Genomic DNA, 21985 nt, shown 5'->3' on the forward strand with positions numbered 1-21985 from the left:
TATTGAAGAATGCGATTGGAGGACTGTTGAAAGACTTAAAGAGCACTCCAAGCCGAAGCCGGAGCCCGAGAAAGTGATAAATCCGGGAGATTTGAAATTTTTTAAGGGAATGTGCAAAGCAAATAAGAGAAAATTCATTCCGAGAGATCCCCCTTCAGACTACGACCGCACAATTATCAAAACTACTGAGAAAAAGAAGAGACAATCAAAGTCGTCGTCGTCCGACATTCCACAGCTCGGAGCCCAAAAGAAATAATCAATAGAGCCTATCGTAGTGGGACAGACGACGCAACAACAAGACTTTTTTACATTTTTTAATGAATCAAACCTGACGGCGGCTCAGATTGCAGGGGGAGAAGATATTCCAAAGGCCGATGTGGCCGTCAAATGGACGTATGAGCTGGGCAAATCTCTTGTACCCCCCGAAGTAGTGTCCGTGCTTCCAACGCAAAAGTATAAGCTGCACCAGCACTACATGCGTCCGATGGCTGATTGCATCTTCATGTAGGGCGCAAAGATTAAAGATGACAATTTCTTACGGGGGGAGGCCATTATATGGATAAACTGGGAAGAAGTTTACCAACTATTCCATCAGGAGGACCTCGACATCTCTATGGTCGGCTTGTGGGTTCTGTAAGTATTTTACTCTCCTTACATATTATTTTGCATGATCTCAACATACTGATCCCTTGATTTATTCGGTATCATGTAGAATGGAGATACAAACTTGCAGGAGAAAGGGATACTCTCACCTCGGCTTCATCGACCCAATTACTTGTAATTGGAGGCTTCTACGCGACAATTCTGATGAGATATTCCAAAACTAGTTCAAGTACATATGCGTTCATCACAATAAGCAAATGATGTTGTTTCCTTACAACTTTGCATGAGTGATTCCTTCCGTCTAACTCTTTATATTCTGTAATCGAATTGTTTAAACCTTAACTACCAAGAACTGCCTCCGTATAATCTTGCAGTGAACACTGGGTCCTAATTGTCATAACTCCCGAGAAGAGCCTACTTGTGGTTATGGACTCATTGAGGAGAAATCCAGAACAATACGAAGATCTTCTTAACATGATGAAAAAGTAATTCTACCACTACTCCGTCGATGACCGATAATTTGAATCACTTTGTTACTTGACTATAATTGTTCTAATCATGCACATGGTTTGGAAACAAGTCGCTAAAAATCATCCAGGCAAATTGGACAAGGAATTGAAGATCAAGACAGATTTTGCGGTACGCACTTGGATGATTCGTTGCATGTTTCATTAGTTTTATTATATATTCATGTAAATACCTGATAATTTCTTCTCTCTTAAAGTGTATGAGGCAGAAACAAAGCACTAATTTATGCGCATACTATGTAGTATGCGAGAACATCCACGGTCTAGTAGGTCCTCCAAAGGCCTTGGCAGATTGGGAGGAGGAAGTAAGTAAAAAACTTGTTAATGTTTGAAATCGTATTTTAATTAGTCGAAATTAATTATCTCCTTTTTCCATAGGTCGAGGAGATGCACGATAAACTCATACCGGAGGAAAAGATTATGGCAATTCAAGAACAATTGTCCGGATTTATTGTTGAGCAAGTCCTCGATCCAAAAGGCGAATTCTACTATGATGGACAATCTCACATTGACAATCACAGCAAATATGATAATATACGCGTATATATATAATTAAGAATGAATATACCTATGTAAATATATATGTGTGTGTATGTATTATATTTCTATTTATGAGTATGTATGTATTATATATTTAAGCCCTCCAATAATATATATGTGCATATATATATGTTTATATATGGAAACTATCTAGGACAAATATTATATAAATAACTATATATATGTATATATTAGTGGAGATCTTACACACTGAATTCTAATACATAAGTTTAATTGAAATGTAAAAGTATAATTGAAATAGAAAAAGAATTGAGAAAAGAGAAACAGAAAAAAATGGACCTTTTGTCCCGGAATGCGCCAAGCACGTGGCGCTAGCAGCCCCTTTTGTCCCGGTTGGTACCAATCGGGACAAAAGGGTGCTTTTTGTCCCGGTTGCCAGACCCGGGACAAAAGGGCACCCCCTTTTATCCCGGCCTGGCATTCCCGGTTGGGAAACCGGGACAACATGGGTTTCCCAACCGGGACAAATTAGTGTTTCTGTAGTAGTAGTAGTGAGCATTCTGCGCTTGAACGCGCACCCACCTTGCCGCGGTTCTGTACCTATTCCCAGTTCCGCCTTGCCCTCGATGTGCTCTACCTAGCCCAAAAGGCCGAGCCTTTTGCCATGCCCGGCAGAGTTCTTGCCGAGCCGAGCTGTTCTGCCGTACGCCCTACCGACGCGGCCCGTCGCTGTCCCGCCCCGAGCGCCGCTGATCCTGTCGTGGCCCTAGCTTCCCAGGTGCCCGTGCCTGCGTCCGTGCCCCGTCCGGCCGGCCGGGGTGCCGATGACCGCGCCGCATCTCGGCTACCCAAGTGCTCACACGCGCACGAACCCGACCATCGTGGATCCAAACTGAAGCCGTCGCCATGCCACCGCTTGGGTCTTTGCCGACCAATGGCAGATGCAGGATGAGAGACAAGGGGGGGCTGAAACAATGGAGATGTTGATTTGTGTGAAGATTTAATGGTGATTTGATGCTATTACTACAGTGTTTTACGTGTAATTAGGGGCTCTTAGGGGGGACTTGAGCCCCCTAGCCCCCTTCCTGTATCCGCCGCTGTTGCCGACGTCGTGCCGCCGCGTTTGCAACGCACCAAGGCCTCCACGGCATTCCGCCAAACACCTGCCGAGCACCAAACGCACACCATTGACCCAAACACCTCGTTGCCGTCTTGCCGTCGCCGCAGCCTTAAAACGCCAGGGATCTGCGAGCGCGTGCGCAGCCTCTGCCGAGCCGTGTATAGAAACAAATCTACGAGCATGGCAATAAAGGGTTCTATTATTGCCATTTTATGCTGCGTGGCAGTATGTTTGTTTGTAACACCAATTTTCGTTGCCAATACGCATACTGCAACACTTGGGATACGATGCAACTACCACCTAGGGCAACACCACATGCGTTGCATTAGTATTTTGTTACCACCAACACAAACGTTACATTAGTTGTTAATTGCCACACCTCATTATGTTGCAATCCGTATATCCATGCAACGCCAAAATGAATTTGATGGTGCAAACTTTAGACTACGGAGGTACTTTCCACCACTTTTTACCAAGTCATTGTGTTGCAATTGCGCCTATTGCAACCATTTTGGGCCTATTGCAACACATTTAGGCCATTGTATCATGGGAGAAACCTTGTAGTTTGGCGGGCATCACAAGGGCGGTGCCGGTGTACAAGGCGGGGAGCGGTGGTGTGTATGGGGACGAAGGGAAAGGGAAACGCGCAGAAGGAAAGAGATGAGATGGAGGAGCTATGATTTTTGCAAGATTTGAGAAAGAAACACGGGTTACGGGTGGGTAAGCGAGGGCAGCTGTGAGAAAAATGTTCTAGTTTCTGGCAGAACTATTGTGTAACAACCTATTTTTATGGGTCTGCATCCCTCTCCATCATTTTCAATTCTGACAAGTAGGTCCAACGTGAGAGGTTTGGTGTTTCTAATCTGGTGAGAAGTCTTTTCAAAAGTTTTTGTTCCATAGATATATACAATGAAGGGAGTAGTGGTTTCTAAGCTGTACATAATCAGATCAATAAAGTTGAGAGCTAGCTTATTAATTGTTAGGCCATGTATATTTATTTGTCCTTTAATTTTCTCAAATTAAATTATTGTCTGCGCGGTAACTGATTACACAACACAACATCATGACTGACAATTCAAATACGTTTCCAGTAGTTTTTCCCTGCCACTACTCTACTATTAACTGCACGCCTGGAACGCAGCATACAAAAAATGCAACGCTGCCAGCAGGAGAATGCCCTGGAATTTTGCTACGAGGGGAGCCGCCGAGACCGAGGCCGCACTCCCTTGGAGGCTCTCGCAGTCCGCCGGCTGGAACGACAGCACCGAGTTGTCGATGTCGTACCGGACGTGGAAGTCCATCTGCATGATGTTCCCGATGATGGACAGGCTGGGAGACCTCTGCACGACCCAGCACGCCACGCCGCCGCCCACGTCCACGAAGTAGTTGCGCACCTGCAGGGCCATGTCGGCGCCGCCGGCGAAGTGGAGCACCATCGCCGGCACGGCCGCCTCGGGGTCGCCGCCACCGCTGTATTGCTCGAAGAAGCACGCCTCGAACCCGAGCCTGTCCGCCGCCCGGTCAAGTTTCGTCTGCAAGAGCACCGCCTCCTTCGCCTGCGTGTAGGCCGGCTCCGAGAGGAACGTCAGCGTCGTGCCGGAGTCGAACACGACGCCGTCGCCTCCGGTTCCGGGAGTCGTCGCCGAACCGATGGAGATGTGCTCGAGGTTCACGGTGTAGACGGTGCTGGAGGTGGACGTGAGGATCCCGGTGGACTGGATGCCGGAGCCCGACAAGCTGGCCATCGAGCCGAACAGGAGAGGGCTGGCCTTGGAGGCGTCGCTGGTGAGGCAGTACGAGAAGGCGCCGGCGTTGAGCTGGGAGACGAGGGACAGCGGCCCGCGGCCGAGCCCAACGAGGCCGGATGAGCTCTTGCCGTATTCGCCCTCCGACACGTTGGTGCACCCGAAGCCCACGCCCGGCGCGGCGGCGCCGCCGAGAGTGATGGTTTCGCTGGCGAGGTAGCCCTGGGTGAAGGTGTCGCCGTCCCCGAGGCCGTAGGAGTACGTGTAGTCGCACTCCGCGCCGCTGGCAGGGCACGTCGCGAGCTTATCGGACTTGAGGGCGCCGCAGAGAGGGTCGGAGCACGGGAGCTTGGAGAATGTCGACGACTTGTTCGGGTAGTAGGAAGGGGTGCCCTGCGGCGCGCACGACGCGCAGGCGCCGCACTTGGTCCAGATGAGGTCGCTGCCGGTGTCGGCGAGGGCCGTTAGGTCCTGCGGCGGCGTGCCGATGGAGAAGTCCATGTCATAGGCACCACCTTCGCCGTCCATCCGCAGCGGTATCTTTCCATTCATGTGGCTCGAGGCCGCGTCGAGCCGCCGGGAGGCGAGCACTGACAGCCGGTGGTGAGACTGACGAGCGGCCTCCGTGAAGTTGATGTTGGCGGTCTTGGTGCGGCGGATCAAGGTGGCGCGAAAGCCGCGGCGTTCGGCGTGGCGGCCATGGGCGGCCTGAGCTGCGGCGAGGAAGGAGACCATAAGTGCGAGGAGAGCTATCTTAGCAGCCATTTTGCTTGATACGTTTACATGGGCCGGTAGGAGAGTATATATATAGTTGGCGACATGCCCAGGGATATAGAAAATTCCGCCAGATTGCGATCCCTACATAAAATAAACCTTGTTGTGTGTAAGCATGTACGTACATGGCCTAAGCCAACGCCCAACAGTACAATGCTAATGAAAGTTTAGATCAAAATGTGCATATATTATCAGGAACTTTTACAGGAAGGGCAAACTGTTTAAAGTTTCTCTTTGAAATAACCAAAACCCCGCATATTATCAATTTCTTAAGATAGGTTGGCTCTTAATTACTACGGACAAAACGATCTTTTGGAACATTACCGCTAAGAACATTTTTTACTAATCATTAGGCATATATCTAGCACAGATATAGTGATACACATAATGCGTGTTATTACTAGTCCATCAACTCATGCTCCCACACATATATAGGTCACTGTCAGTAATTATGAGTTGTAAGTATTAATATTATAAACATAAGGAAAGAAAATAGGCCCATAGAATCAAGATTACTGATCTCTCTCTCTCTCACACACACACACATTTATTAAATATATAACGCAATACTCATATAGATACATACTTATCTTTATTCGGTTGTCATAAGCTTTAGATAGCAACATAATTACTTTATAGCCTTAGTTTGACCTATATGTGGTTAATTCCCATGTAGATTTTATAATGATACATGTGGTTAATTACTTCCCATATGGACTTTATAATGATATATGTGGTCAATTCACAAGTAGATTTACGTGTTACATTAGGTTATTTTAATGATGTCACATCTTGGTAATCTATATTCAAATTTAGGGGTAACTTTGGATTAACTTTTAGATTAAGTGGAATAATATTGAATTTTGTAGAAAAATAGTCATTTTATGTTATTTTGATAATGTGGGTAATATATATATATATATATATATATATATATATATATATATATATATATATATATATATATATATATATATATATATATACACACACACACACGACGAGACTAAAATGCAACAAAGTGCATTGCTATAGCAAATGCACAGACCCTCCGCCGGACTCGTCAACCAACCACAGCTCAATCCCGCCACCCACCAGGAAGCCGCATGCAGAGAATCTTTTATTGATTTGGATAAAAAAAAATACAATATCTAGCTCCGATTTCAGATCTATTTGCATCAGGTTATTGGAAAAAATGTGCTTAACAAAACGAGATCCATGAAGACTATATTTGATGAACTTTTTTTTAAGTATGTAATTGCAACATCACGATACTATGAGTTGCTATCATAGCTACATTACAATTGCAACTTGGTTGTAGCGTAGTTAGCACTAGTTGCGACCACTTAGAACCTTGTTTTTGCACAATTGCTACCGGTTTCAACTAGTTACAACCTAGTTGCAAGTCTAGTTAGTGAACGTTGCAACAAGGTGCATTCTGTGTACAAAATGCACTTATACCCTGCAATTGCAACTGAGAGACTACATCAATTGCAACAAGAAGAATAGACCAATTGCAACTAGACGGAACTAATTGCAACTGGACACAAACCGGTTGCAACTCGGACTGACCCGGTTGCAACTGGACGCGAACCGTTGCAATTGGACACAATCCAGTTGCAACTAGAACAGTCACAGTAGTTGCAATTGAGAGGGTGGGTGCATTCTCTATACAGAATGCACCCAGGTGCATTATACCATAACAATATATATATATATATATTGGATTTGCTTTTATAATGGCATAAGTTGATAAATGCCCAGCCCAATATCTTATAGTAGAAGTAGGTGTTTGCCCGTCGAATCAACATGTGGTTGTGGTACTAAACCACAATGCCATGTGAATCCTTTCTACAAGCAACGAAAATGAATCTGTAATAAGAAATGTGCTATGCGCATTGGACACATTCCAACTGACGAGTAATGTTTGGATGATGTTGGGTGTTACAAGATATATAGAGAATGATAGGGCTACTATTTTGGGATTACTTGGACTGCTTTCATAATGGCAATGGTTGGTAATTTTGGATGTAGATTTAAGGGATTATTTTTTTAATATTTTTATCATGGTAGTGATGGGTAAATTTTCAGGTCCAAATGGCTATTGTTTCTAGGTTATGCGAGAAATTATAGAGATTTATCATCTCTTTATTTTAATGTGTCTTTTCAAGATTATAATGGAGCCTTGAATTAGTAACAGTATGATAAGATATTTTATATATATTTCTTTACATAGATTTAATAGTAAGACAAGATGTTCTATCTATGATTAAACACGATCCAACAGACAATATTATTGGAAAAATCTACTCCGTCCATTTCAAATTATTAGTCATTTTGACTTTTGTAAATGCATAGATCTACACATAATAATATATATATATATATGCATAGCAAAACTATATATTTCTAGAAAAGCTAAAACGACTAATAATTTGAGATGGAGGGAGTATATATACCAAATCATGTAACTAAGTGAAGTTAATTTGGCAACAAATTACTGTACTATACTACTATTCTTGCAATTCAGAAATGGGATAAGGTTATTGTTGTTTGGATCAGCTGTATCCTCGCAAAAAAAAAGTGTTTGGGTCAGCTGTAGACTGCTGCTATATCTAGTACAAGATAGCACAGGCTGGGGGTACCTAGGTTCTTACGAAGGCAACAGATGAATGATGCCGACGAAGCATGGCAATTTCCTGGAAGGCGGGTTATTTGCATTGATCTCCACATGAACTTCTGTACGTATAGATCCAGGTCGGAATCAACGCCCCTCGTTGCTACAGATCTTGTAGCCGCAACAGTCTTAGTTCAACTTTTTTTCTTGTCGCTACATTGTTGTGTTTTGACCATTTAGAACCCACAATTAGAGCAGCTCATCTTTGTCTTTCCGGAAATTACTTCGAAAAAATGTTCTTGTTTTTTTGGGAAAACCAATGTCGACAGTCTCTTTTAGCTAGTATTTCCTGATTCCTCGTAATCTGCGTTGATTCCTAGAAAATTCTTACGAAATCGATGTCGTAAACATCGAGGTAGTACTCAACTATTGATCCCTTGTGTTGAAATTACTTTGACCTTAATCATGCGCTCCCAATAACAAATTAATTACTTTTATGTGAAACACGCAGATGCTCGCTCACATAAATTCACACCAACAAATTCCTATCATGTAGTGTCACAGGTGACCGTGTAGTATTATGGTGAGGAGCAAAATAAAAAAAAAATCCTAGCTAATCGGCCACCACTACAAGCCCCTCTACTAATAATATGAAATTTTTTGACAAAATTTTTTATTTTCTGGAAATCAATTTGTAGGGGTAAAAAAAATTGTACCTCGAAAGTAAATGGGGCTTGTAGTGGTGTCCAATTAGCTGGAATATTTTTGCTTTTTTATTTTTCTATTTTTTAGTATTTTTTCTAATTTTCCATTTTCTGGAAATCATTGGGGCGGACCATGGGCTCAGCCACCCCTACAAATCAATTTACAGGGGTGGGTGAGGCCATGACTTACCTCTCCAAATTGATTTTTAGCTGCAAGAACTAGAAGTATCACACTCATCTCTGAAAATACATTTTTACCCGCACCTAAAAATCCCTTTTTTAGTGAAATAGTTATTTGCTGGAGAAGAAAACATGCCAGTCCCTACAAATCGATTTCTAGGGACAGGTCATGCATTTCTAGTGATGGGTAACGGCGTGAACCGTCCCTAGATATCAATTTCCAAAACATAAAAAAATGAAAAATTTGAAAATAGCAAAATAAGAAAAAAAATCCCAGTCAACCAGCCACCACCGTATGCCCCTCTATTGTAGAGATACAATTTTTTGACAAAATATGACGACATGGATCAAATGGGTTTCGAAACGCAAACCTCAAGTCTCGCGTGTAGCCTTCTCTTCACCACACTACATAATTACTTATGACTCTATAGGATATGTTATTCTTTTGTATTAACTCTGCAATCGATTTGTAAGAGCGGGTGATGTCATCACCCGCCCCTAGATGGCTAGATCTATTTTCAGGGGCGGGTGATGCAACCATCCACCTCTAAAAGTATTTTTTATTTTATTCTAATAGTTTATTCTAAAGATTTATTTAAAATTTTGAATATAGCAAAACAAATAAAAAATAATATTTCTATACTATGGTTATGGTGAACTATAGATACAGAAAAAAAATATTCTAAATATATTTTGGTGTGTATAAAGGTTTAGCTTGTGGAAACCTCAAAGTATGACTTGAGTTGTATGAGACACTATATAGTTAATGGTACAACTAGTAGATAATCTTATGATTATAACATATTCTAAATGAATAATATATAAACTATAAAATTTTAAATCATGAAAAGCAACTTTTATACGAAGCTACCCTACATCGAAGGTTACTTGAAAAAAAATCAAAACTTCTAGATTTTAAAATTAGAAAACTTACAATAATTTTTTGAACAAGTAAATGATCTTAAATAAAAAAGTTATTAGCTACAAAATTTTAGATCTCATCGACCTCTACAATTTTGATACAAAGTTTGACATCACCCGAGATCATATGAAAAAAGATATAAATATTTTTGCGTGCGACCACTTGTAGGGGCACGTCACGTCATCACGCGTCCTAAGAAATGCATGGCGTTACCTGGCTCTAGAAATATAATTTTTAGAGGTAAGTGATGGCGTCACCCGCCACAAAAACTGGTGGCTATTTTTAGGGACGGACAGACATTTAGAAATACATTTCCAAGGGTGGGTTGGATACTATAGTAATCCTGCTCATTTTGTAGGACCGAGTTACCTTCTGAGCCGTTCCTAGAAAAAAAACAAGATGTTCCTGCAAATTGTTATTTAGTAGTGCAAGGAAATATTTTTTCCCCACAAAAAATCGCCCTGTGCGTATATACTTCCTTTCCTACTCCAAATGACAACTCTAAGTGCGAAACGTGGACCTGAGCAGTTGTCCCACTGCAATCAAAGAATACCTTTGTTCCCGATATGGCCTACTCGTGGGTTGGGAGGGAACCTACTATGACTCATGTAAGACAACATATGCTATGCAAATTACCTTTTATACAAACTATGGAAACTCCAATCTGGATCATCGGATCAACATCCAAGGGCATGGGAGATGGAATAATTTTACAATTTGGAACTGTTTTTGGATTGGATAATCACACTTTTGCAAATCTCACCTACCACGTCTCTGCGCCCCTCCCCTTGGATGTTGATCCAATGACTTTGATTGGAATTTTCATAGTTTGCATACAAAGGTGGTTTACATAGCATACGTTGCCCTCAAGTAAACCATCTTATTATTGTTCCCAATATGGCGATATCTTCTCCGGCTGTCATGTGAAAACGATAAAATGAGAACGTTAGCTTATTATATATCAGTGAATATATATTTTTTGTTGGGTCCACCATACAAAACAAAATTCAGTCACTTTCAGCAAAATCGCTATTTTTAATTTTAAAAAGAAAAGGCAATACTTATGGTCGTGGCAAACATTTTCAGCCAAGCCAATACTAGCTAAAGTACCTATTACTAAAGAATGAGAGCTTTCGATTAACTTCCACATAGGACAAATTAAGGCTTATAAATGCATACAGAGTTCTCTTTCTCTGTATCTTGGTACACTACTGGAGAATGGGCCTTTTGTCCCAGTTCCCAACTCCCATTAGTCCCGTTTTCAAACCAGGATGGGGAGTCCGGGACAAACCTGTGAAGGACCCTTTAGTTCTTGTTGCACTACTACAGAACAGGCCTTTGGTCCAAGTCATTTGTCCCGGCTGCCTTTGGACCCGGGATCAAAGAGTGTTTTAGTCCCGGATCCAACGGCTAACCGGGGCAGCGTGGGGGGCAAGGGGGACCAATAGTCCCGGATGGAGCTACCAACCGGAACAAATGGAGGGGATTTGGTCCGGGTTGGTAGCTCCAACCAGGACAAAAGAGCCTCGTCCTATATCCTCTTTCTTCCTCCCCCGTCCGAGCCATTCAGCTCAGTGTTCTTACTGTTCTTGGCTCGGGTGGGGGGAGTTCTTGCCCATTTCGTCCACGATTTGTGAAAACTCTTTGATTTCCTATCCATTCAACAGCTATAAAGGTTAGGAGCTTATTCCTCTCATCATTCATTTCTTGTTTAGCTCAGTTTTTATTGTTTAGAAATAGAGAAATGGGAGGTTTAATTGTGAAAGTTTCTTCATTTTTATACCATTTGAACTCAAATGTGTGTGGTACTTTTAACTGTGCATATATAGATAGATTTACTTGTTTTAGTTTATCTAGATGAGTATAGAGAGTTGATGTATAATTTTCTTGTATAGAGAGTTGATGTGTGATTTTCCATGTATAGAGAGTTCATATTATTATTACAAATTAAAACTAGATTTTTGTTTACAATGAGAGTATATATATTACAATATGAGTATGTATATATTACAATGTGAGTATTTAGCATTTTATTAATTTTTTATTATATTATGAATAATTAGTTGTATTTTGTATGTGTCTTCATTATATTGTTGTAAAGATATGTGTAGAGAGTATGAGTTTGCCACATGTGAGTACATTGGAGCGTCGTGCGCCTGCTCGAGCGGTGGTATGCAATCAAATGGAGCCCACCAGACATTCCCTTGAGTTCCGACCTGAGGAGCATGATGGACTTCTGAGATGGCGTATTCATCGTTGGGTTAAGAGAGCATTTCAATGCTTTGAACTTGGTCGAGAAAATCGCGAATTTCAGCGTGAATTTAATGTCGAACTACATGGTACGGATGACGATCGCAGGTTGATGGCTTGATAGAATGCAAGGCATGAAGCGTCAGGGTTAGCAGAATTTGACCGTAATGTGGAGAGACTTCGCGAGGCGGTTCACGAGGCCTCGGTCAATAGGTCTCGTGAGTAGTTTGTATTAGCATGCATGTATTGTATTTGCTATTATTTCAGATTGGACCATTTAAATTATTATGTTTGTGTGATGGATTATGTAGACCTTTTAATTAATTGTGGTGTATGTGTAATGTTATTACTTTGGACCATTTATTTTTCTATTCATGTTATTCAAACAATGTAGATGAACCGGCAATGGATATACAAAGCTGACCGACGTACCAAAGAGTTCATTGATGGCTTGCATTATTTTTTGAATATTGCCGAGGCAAACAAGCAGAATGGTTTTATGTGCTGCCCATGCTTACATTGCCAGAATAATAAAAATTATTTCTCTAGAATAACCCTTCATAGTCACATTTCCCGTCATGGTTTCATGCCTAAATATTTATGTTGGACCAAACATGGAGAAAAGTTTGTTATGATGAAAGACAATGAAGAAGTAGATTATGATGATGCCCAAATTCCAATCCATGCTGGATTCGGTGCCTTTGACGATGATACTGCCATGGAAGAGCCTGAAGCAGATGCTGCAGAAAATGAGCCCACCGACGAGCTTGGGCAGGCATTGTGCGGTGAGCGGGAAGATTGTGAGAGTGAAAAAGAGAGGTTAAAGTTTCAGCAGATGATAGAGGACCATCGCAAGTTGTTGTACCCAGAATGTGAGGATGGGTTGAAGAAGCTTGGCACCACACTGGAGTTGCTGCAATGGAAGGCAACATATGGTGTATGAGACAAGGGATTTGGTGAATAACTAAAACTTTTGAAAAAAATGCTTCCTAAAGACAACGAATTGCCTAGCACGACGTACGAAGCGAAATAGCTTGTTTGCCCTCTAGGATTGGAGGTGCAGAAGATACATGCATTTCCCAATGACTGCATCCTCTACCGAGGTGACTACATGAATTTGGATGCTTGCCGCGTATGTGGTGCATTGCGTTACAAGATCTGAAAAGATGATCCTGGGGACGTCAAGGGGGAGCGCCCCGAGAAGAGAGTTCCCGCCAAGGTCATGTGGTACTCGCCTAGAATACCATGTTTGAAGCGTCTATTTAGAAATAAAGATAATGTTAAGTTGATGCGATGGCATAAAGAGGAACGCAAGCAAGACTCAAAGTTGAGACACCCAGCGGATGGGTCACATTGGAGAAAAATAGATAGAACGTACACTGACTTTGCCTTGGATGCGAGAAACATAAGGTTCGGTTTGAGTACAGATGGCATGAATCCTTTCGGTGAGATGAGTAGTGGGTACAGCACTTGGCCTGTCACTCTATACATATACAATCTTCCACTATGGCTATGCATGAAGCGGAAATTCATCATGATGCCTATACTTATCCCGGGCCCAAAGTAGTCCGGAAATGACATCGATGTGTACTTAAGTCCATTGGTCGAGGAACTGTTATTACTATGGCGTAAAGAAGGTGTACGGATGTGGGACGAATACAAACAAGAGAACTTCAACCTACGAGTATTGTTGTTCGTAACCATCAATGACTGGCCAGCTCTTAGTAACATGTCGGAACAATCGAACAAGGGATATAGAGCCTGCACATACTGTTTGGAGCATACTAATAGTATATGGTTGACTCACTGCAGAAAGTGTGTATACATGGGTCATCGTCGGTTTCTTCCCGTGGTTGACTCAGGTACGAAGGAAAGGCAAGTATTTCAAAGGGCAGGTGGACCACCGAACAAAACCGAAGCACCGTACTGGCAGCGATGTGTTGGAAATGGTCAAAGATCTAGAAGTAGTATTTGGAAAGGGACCAGGTAGCCAGCCTGTTCTGAGCGACAACGGATTGGCGCCCATGTGGAAAAAGAAGTCTATTTTTTGGGAGCTACTATATTGTGAAGTCTTAGATGTTTGCCATGCAATTGATGTGATGCACCTCACAAAGAATCTTTGCGTCAACCTGATAGAATTCTTGGGAGTGTACGGAAAGAATAAAGATACACTAGAAGCACGTCAGGAATTGCAACGAATGGAAGACAGAGATGCCCTACATTCTGAAAAGCGAGACAATGGACGACACTATTTAAGTCCCGCCAGCTATACTCTTAGGAAAGAAGAAAAGGAAAGCATGTTTGAATGCGTGAGCAGTGTCAAGGTCCCATCTGGATACTCATCGAATATAAAAGGAATCCTAAAGTTGCAAGAGAAGAAATTGACAAACCTAAAGTCTCACGACTGCCACGTGCTTATGACTGAACTTCTTCCCATTGTGCAGCGGGGGATTCTGCCTGAGAACGTGCGGTTAACCATCGTGAAGCTATGTGCCTTCCTCAATGCAATTTCTCAAAAGATAATTGACCCAGACAATTTGACAAAGCTGCAGAACGATGTGGTATAGTGTCTTGTTGGATTTGAGCTGATATTTCCACCATCATTCTTCAACATTATGACACATCTTCTAGTGCACCTTGTAAAAGAGATTGATATCCTCGGACTTGTATTTCTACACAACATATTTTCCTTCGAGAGGTTCATGGGTGTACTAAAGAAATGTGTTTGTAACCATGCTCGTCCAGAAGGAAGCATCGCCAGTGCGTACGGAACAGAGGAGGTTATTGACTTTTGTGTTGATTTTGTTGATGATCTTAAACCGATTGGGTTCCCTGAATCACGGTATGAGGGGAGACTAAATGGAAAGGGCACAATAGGGGAAAAAAATCTCTTGTCTGCATAAATGATGACTCGTTCAAGAAAGCGCATTACACGGTTCTTCAACAATCGTCCTTGGTGGATCCGTATATCGAGTAACATAAGAAGATTCTAACCTCGGAATTCCCAGAAAACTCTGAAACCTGAATTACACGTCAACACATCGACACTTTCGGCAGCTGGTTGCAGAGACATCTAATGCATAACATGGATATAGGTGAACAACTGTTCTTGTTGTCTAGGGGGCCATCTTGGAATATCTTAATGTACCAAGGGTACGAAATAAATGGGAACACATTTTACACCGCAGCCCAAGATAAAAAAAAAAGCACAAATCAAAGTAGTGGTGTGCGTATGGATGCCACAGACAGCAATGGAAAAAAGGAGACATTTTACGGTTACATTGAAGAGATATGGGAACTAGATTACCGTCCCAATTTCAAGGTGCCTCTATTTCGGTGCCAGTGCGTGAAGCTGACTAGAGTAACAAAAGATCAGTACGGTATGACAATAGTTAATCTTAACAATCTTGAGTAGAGAGACGAGCCATTCGTCCTAGCCCAAGAAGTTTTTTAGGTTTTCTATGTTAAGGACATGTCTAGCAAGCCAAAGAAGGGGATCAAAAAGCAAACTGATGAGTCAAAGCGACACATAGTCCTTTTCAGGTAAAAGAAATATCATTGGAGTCGAGGACGGGACAGACTTGTCAGAGGACTATAATAACTTTGCTGACATTCCACCTTTCACAGTCAATGCTGATCCATACATCCTGCTGGCCAATGAGGATGCTCCATACTTGCGCCGTGATCATAATCAAGGGACATTTGTGAAGCGAAAGTCTGTTACCATACCAGTACCTGCTGATCCTTGATGTATTAGAATTATTATATAATATTTCATAAACATGTGATGGGGAATTTGAATATTTTGATTATATATGTATTGTATCAATTTCTACTTGCACATATATATTCGCACTCACAAACTCCTCGCAAAACAACATGTTGACTAATAACATGAATTGATTAAGTTATATGTGAAAATTAATTTTTTAACATTAATGTGTTGAGGAAACTCATTTTATTTCGAAAGCCAATAGTTTGAATTATTTCTATTATCTAATACATATTTGCATGGTCAATATAAAAATTAAGTTATGTATAAAGTCATATAAATTATGGGTCCTATCGATTAAATAAAAATGCAATATTTTTGGTCGACATATAGAATCTAAATAAATATAAAAACTTTGTTTGATAATTTTTGGACTCATAATTTTTTTCTACGCAATTAAAAGCTGATATCTCATTTTCAAAAGACAAATAAACAAGAAATGAAAAAAAAGCTGATAGTCCAAAGTTTTGGCGCCAGAATGAAAAACGGGCCACATTTGTCCCGGTTGTTAGATCCACCCAGGACTAAAGGTGGACCGCAGGCACATTTTCGCCGCGGCTTGCAAAAACACCCTTTGGTCCCGGGTGGTGGCTGGAACCAGGACCAAAGACCTCCCCCAATATATCTCGACGCCCCCTCTCCCCTGCCTCCTCTCCAACACTTTGCCATTTTCTTGATCCCGCAGCCACCGCCGGTCGATCGCCATCGTCGTGCCCTGCCCCAGAGCGCCGCCGCGTCATCGTCCCCGGCCCGGAGCACTGTGCCTCCGCGTCGCCGACCACCGCCCCGTGCGCCACCGCCTCGTCGACCCCACGCACCGCCCTCGCGCCACCGTCCCCCGCGTGGCCCCGGCCCTCGGAGCTCCGTGCCGCCGCCGTCCACCGCCCTCGAGAGCACGCGTCGCCCCCTCGACCCCCGAGCCACGTCCTCATCGAGCCCGCTCCACCGCGCCGCCGCCAAATCGTCCTACCCCGAGCGCCGCTGCCGCCCCGCCACGTCGTCGTCCGCCCCGAGCGCCGCCGCCCCGCCGCGTCGTCGACGTACGTCCCCGCCCCGAGCGCCACCGCGCCGTCGTCCCCTGTGAGCCGCACACCGATCCCCCTGCCCACACGTCGGCATGTAGGCCGGCGGCGCCTCCTGCCCTGCAGGACACTTCTTGATGGAATAGTAGCCCTCAATTTGAACCTAAAATTTGAATCTTGGTTTAAATTTTAGGTTCAAATTTGAGGGCTACTATTTTTTTATTATTCAATTTGTTGCATTAATTTGTTTGTAATTCAAGTTAATTTGTTTTGTAATTGAAGTTAATTTGTTGTGATTCACATTAATTTGTTTAGTGTATTAATTTGTTTGTAATTTGACCTTAATTTGGATTTATTTAGATGGAATTTAGTTTGGAAATGGTTGTTGGAAATTTAGATGGAAATTTAGTTGGATCCTTGAAAATTTAGATGGAAATTTAGAGTTTGGAAATTTAGTTTGAAAATTTAGTATGGAATTTAGTTTGGAAATGATTGTTGGAAATTTAGTTGGATCCTTGGAAATTTAGTATAGAAATTTAGTTTGGAAATGATTGTTGGAAATTTAGTTGGATCCTTGAAAATTTAGAGTTTGGAAATTTTGTTGAAAATTTAATTTGGAAATTTCGAGTGCAAATTTAGTTGGAAATTTAGTTGAATATTTGGATCCAAGTCGCTCGATGTTTCCTTGCAATTTAGTTTGGAAATTTTGGATAAATAGGTGCATAATTTGATCAAAACAATTTGTATATTCAATAGTTAGTTCAAATGGACCCGCGACGTGATGCGATGGATGATGAGCAGTTCCTTATGGATATGATTGCATCCAGTAGCGCCGCGGCGGCTGGTCATGACGACGACACCGGTGATGCCGCCAATACCGACATATACCTCAATATGTCCGCTGGCGACGAAATTGATCAACCAACAGATGATGCTGATGACGGGAACCAAAATGTAAATATCTTAACATCGATCATTCTATTCATTTGTCATACTTACAATGAGTAATAACCATGAATATATATGAATTTTTTTTGAAGCCATCTGGATCATCAAGTCAGCTGGCCAAAAAAACGAAGCGAGGCCCGACAAAGAAATTGGAAGGGCGATTTATTATAACAGAAGTGGCTCCAGATGGCGAACCGATCGCTCCAGAAGTAGCCGCAAAGAAATACGTTAGGCAATGTGGGTGTCTTGTCCAGGACCACATCCTATAAGCTCTAGGTTATGAAAAGCTAACAATCCAAGCGAGCAAAGGGATGCGGTGCCTGAAAGAGAAAAGGAGTGTCTCTGGCAGGAGCTGAAGAAGAACTTCACGGTTCCGGCTGAATCAGAAGAAGCAGCCAAGCGCTGGACCCTGAGCAAGATGGCCGAATAACTTCAGACATTTAAGAAGAATCTGATGAAGAATTATATCAAGAATGGGAAAACGCCAGAGTTTACTGGAGACCTTGCAAAGCAGAAGGACCACTGGAATGCCTTTGTGGCATATAAGTCTTCAGAGCTTGGGATTCGGAACGTGGAAAAGGCCAAGAAAAATGCCTCCAAGAAAGTATATCATTACACTCTAGGGCAAGGTGGGTACAAGTTGGCAAAACTAAAATGGGAGGAAATGGAGCAGGATTTGATTGACAAAGATATCACACCTGCGACCATCACCTTGCCTGAACGTTCAAAGAACTGGTACTATGCTCATGGTGGAACATTGAACCAAGAGACGGGTGAGTGCATCTTTGTCCAGAAAATTCAGCAAGTGACCCGCATAATGCAGGAGGTCATACAAGCAGTTGACCAAGGGACATTCCAGCCCAATAGAGAAAAAGACGAGCTGACTTATGCCCTTTAGAACCCAAAACATCTAGGGTGTACAAGGGGCAAGGGAGTGGTTCTGTGGAAATCTGGCTTAAGTGATTACATCGATACATATAGAAGCCGAGATAGAAGGAAGAACGAGGAGCGACTGCACTTGCGAAGGCTAGAGGAACAGCTCGTCTCACAAGATGAAAGAATGGCAGATGAGGTTAGACGCCAGGTGGCCTTATCAATGAGCCAGCAGCATCAACAGCAAGTGGCGTCTGCAGAGCCTAATGTCGAGGCGGCCGGCCTATCTCAACGTAAAAGCAGCTGCGCCTCCACGGGCCTCCCTGCCGATACGGGAATCGTCGCTATTGATATGACGGCCGAGCAGCACTATCCAGTGGATGAGATCACCCAGCGGACACCTTGTGCGCTTCAAACTTGCAGTAAGAACTTAAGGTTCACGGTAGCGTACGGTTCCGCCATGCCAAGCACACCAGGCGAGGTGTACCATGGGCAAGAGATCCCGGCTGGATACGCTAAAGTTGGGGTTGAGGAGGTGTGCAATGATTGGAAGAATCTCGAGCTCGATATTTCTGGAGGTGACGGGGAGACAACACTAGCAGACGCCGTTCATGGTTACATCCTATGGGACAAGCGGTACATCATCCTCAAGCCTACCGATCAGGGATCAAGGCCGGCATCGCCGCAACACGCTCATCGTTCACCTCCTCCGCCACCGTCTCCGGGACCTGCCCCAGAACACTCTCATGCATGTTCATCTGCTAGGCAGCCGTCGACTACTCCTGCCGAGCCGCCAGCTCCTGGTTCACCTCCTCCGCCACCGCCAAAGAAGCGAAAAAAGACGGAGCCAGAGAATAAGGATAAACCACTAGACCCTATAAATTAAAATTTTTTATTGGAATGAAGGAATCGAATAGAAGAAAGTTCATTGAGCCAGAGCCGCTTTCGGACTACGACCGCTCGATTAAGAAATCATACGACAAGAGGAAATCAGGGCCGTCATCGACTTGGAGTCTAAATAAGACTTGGAATCTTGGTTTCTCTCCCTCTCTCTTCAATAAATATACTGTCACATCAGCAAAACACAATAAATAGAAGGCTTAGACTCTACGAGTGGAGTCTGCATTGGGACTGCCCTAACAAATAATGTAGCACGCATTGTCTTTAAACTAATATACTATCTCCCTTTGATTATAGGGGTTACCATTCTTTTGTATCAAACATTTGTTTATCCATATCTTGTGAAACTTCTTCGACCAATCAATACATCCCGCATTATGATTGTGAGTGCCCTCGGAAAAATAATGTATCAAGGCTCGACAATTCGTGTTTGTCGAATTTGGGGACTTCAGAAACATTCACAATTTATGTTTAACTTTGCAGATATTGTCTATGGCTCTTCTGATTACTTACCCATGTATAGCACATCTCAGAGAGCCTTGGTTATCAATAATGCTAAATATTGCATCAATGTTGAAAGCTAACTGTGTGGTGAGTAGACTTAGAATTTCTGTTAGATTCATTGCATGGTGCTTGCTTAAACATTATTCATATTCTGAAATAAAAAAAGCTTATTTTCTTATTCATTAACTAGAAGAATGATTGTTTTTAAGTCTTAACATTTGCAGTTCAAAATTTAAACTTTATTTGTATGCTAACACCAAAGACAACCGAATTTAAATATGTTTTGTACGGTTCAATGGGGGCATCTAGTGCAACCACATCTGTTTCTCATGTTGCTAGTAATATATATAGTTGGATTTCATATATTTCATATTTAGTATGCTACCAAAATAAATGTACTTATAAATATCTTACTAATTCCTTATATTATTGGATACATACTAGGTTACAGTTGTCACCTGCTCATTCATTCTTCAGAATAATTCTGTGGTATGTCCACCATATATATATTTCATTTATAACATCCACTTTTGACAAACCTTTCGATAAAAAAACTATATAATCAATTTACAGTCTCAAGATCAAAGAGCAACTGCGAATGGCTTAGCGACAACTTTAATGTCATTCTCCAAGGCAATTGCTCCAGCAGGGGCTGGTGTTGTGTAAGCACGAATATAGTTACCTTCATTTGCTAATACCAACAAAAGCTTATCGATACGTCATTACAGGTTTTCATGGGCGCAAAAATATCAGCATGTATTCTTCTTTCAAGGTAATTGATCATAGTACTTCTATGTAAAATGTCTAAAGAGTAAGTTTCCTATATACGATATTATACTAAACATGAAAAATTACTTCTCTATAATATTTTCAACTTACCACTGTTTTTTAATGTATATAAAGTTCTTATGCAATTACAGGCGCACTTAATATACTAGTTGAGTGCAAGGCATATGATGGATAATCAAACCTTTTGCATTTAACCACAATCACCTCAGATAGGATCAGGAAGGCGGGCTGACAGGACTAGTCATGCTGTCTCCTTCCTCTAGAATGAATTCAATGTATTCGAACCATGAACACAATTCTGCTGAAGTGCTTGCAACCTATTTGCTTGACGTCCACTTTCACATAACTCTATTAACTATAAGGCACCGTACATCGCCGGACTCCAACTTTAGACAATATGTTCATTACTTTAGACAAGTTATTTATAGGCCTATGTGCCTCGTACTTTCGCATTTGACTCATTAACAATATATTCTGACTCTATATGACTTAGGTTAATAATGCATTGTTAGTACTGAAGTGTCCCTTTAAACTTTAGTACCCACATTTGATGATCTCTTCACATGTTGCGGTATGCAGGGGGGCAACTGGTGTTCTTGCTTTTGGATTTTGTTGTTTTAATTGAGCTCGTTTGGACATTCAAGCCATTTCTTATTGTGACAGAGTAATTTTTTTCAATTTAACCATCCAACATACCAGTGGGAAGCTGTGTCTGTGTACCATCATGATATCGCACGTGCTAACGTGCAGAAGCATGTATATATAGCTGTTAATTTTCAAGGTTAACAATAACTTGGTACATGGAAACCATGCTAACAAGTATATATTGGCCAATAATACAAGGTTTTAGAAAAATATCGAGAGAGGTGCATGGATATGTCAATATGTTGAGCTTGCATATATCTATATGGAGCTCTACTTGTAGCTTGTATGTAATAATATTAATTTCATACTGAGCTTGAGATGTACTTGTTCTTGTTGAGACACCGATGTTCGCTCACTACTGAGAATAAAGTTCGAAAGATCACAATTTTGATCAGCAACAACCCAAGCTTGATTTTTCTTTAAATACATAAGGCCAACTTCCTTGATTACTTACACTGTATGCGAATCAAGAATTAGCTAGGTTGAGTAGTTAATAACGGAGATAGTTGACCCGCATCTACCTATGAAGAATCAAACCGCATGTTTGATGTGACATGTGTCTAATTATTTTGGCTAGTTTCACTACTAT

At 42.0% G+C, this 21985-nt stretch overlaps 2 protein-coding genes across 2 annotated transcripts; one reads left to right on the forward strand and one right to left on the reverse strand.

Annotated features, from left to right (window-relative positions):
* Positions 1-3869: 3869 nt before the first annotated feature.
* Positions 3870-5261, reverse strand: LOC120645508 (aspartic proteinase nepenthesin-1-like). The gene has a single exon (XM_039922289.1). It carries the CDS (start codon positions 5259-5261, stop codon positions 3870-3872), a length of 1392 nt encoding a protein of 463 aa, XP_039778223.1.
* A 14323-nt stretch (positions 5262-19584) lies between these two features.
* On the forward strand, positions 19585-21790 carry LOC120644060 (protein ZINC INDUCED FACILITATOR-LIKE 1-like). The gene is made up of 6 exons (XM_039920616.1): positions 19585-19841; positions 19942-20049; positions 20407-20451; positions 20536-20624; positions 20691-20734; positions 21331-21790. The coding sequence occupies exons 1-6, from the start codon at positions 19836-19838 to the stop codon at positions 21417-21419; spliced, it is 381 nt and encodes a 126-aa protein (XP_039776550.1). The 5' UTR covers positions 19585-19835; the 3' UTR covers positions 21420-21790.
* The last annotated feature ends 195 nt before the right edge of the window (positions 21791-21985 follow it).

This window comes from Panicum virgatum, chromosome 8K, assembly GCF_016808335.1.
Source record: "Panicum virgatum strain AP13 chromosome 8K, P.virgatum_v5, whole genome shotgun sequence".
In the NCBI taxonomy this organism is placed as follows: Eukaryota; Viridiplantae; Streptophyta; class Magnoliopsida; order Poales; family Poaceae; genus Panicum; species Panicum virgatum.

What these genes read in the sequence shown, in the direction of transcription:
- LOC120644060 (XM_039920616.1), top strand. An exon ending in TGTTGAAAGCTAACTGTGTG is followed by an intron (nt 20,050 to 20,406) that starts GTGAGTAGACTT and finishes GATACATACTAG; the next exon opens with GTTACAGTTGTCACCTGCTC. An exon ending in GCATGTATTCTTCTTTCAAG is followed by an intron (nt 20,735 to 21,330) that starts GTAATTGATCAT and finishes TGCGGTATGCAG; the next exon opens with GGGGGCAACTGGTGTTCTTG.
- LOC120645508 (XM_039922289.1), bottom strand. Translation starts at nt 5,261, where the DNA reads ATGGCTGCTAAGATAGCTCTCCTCGCACTTATGGTCTCCTTCCTCGCC.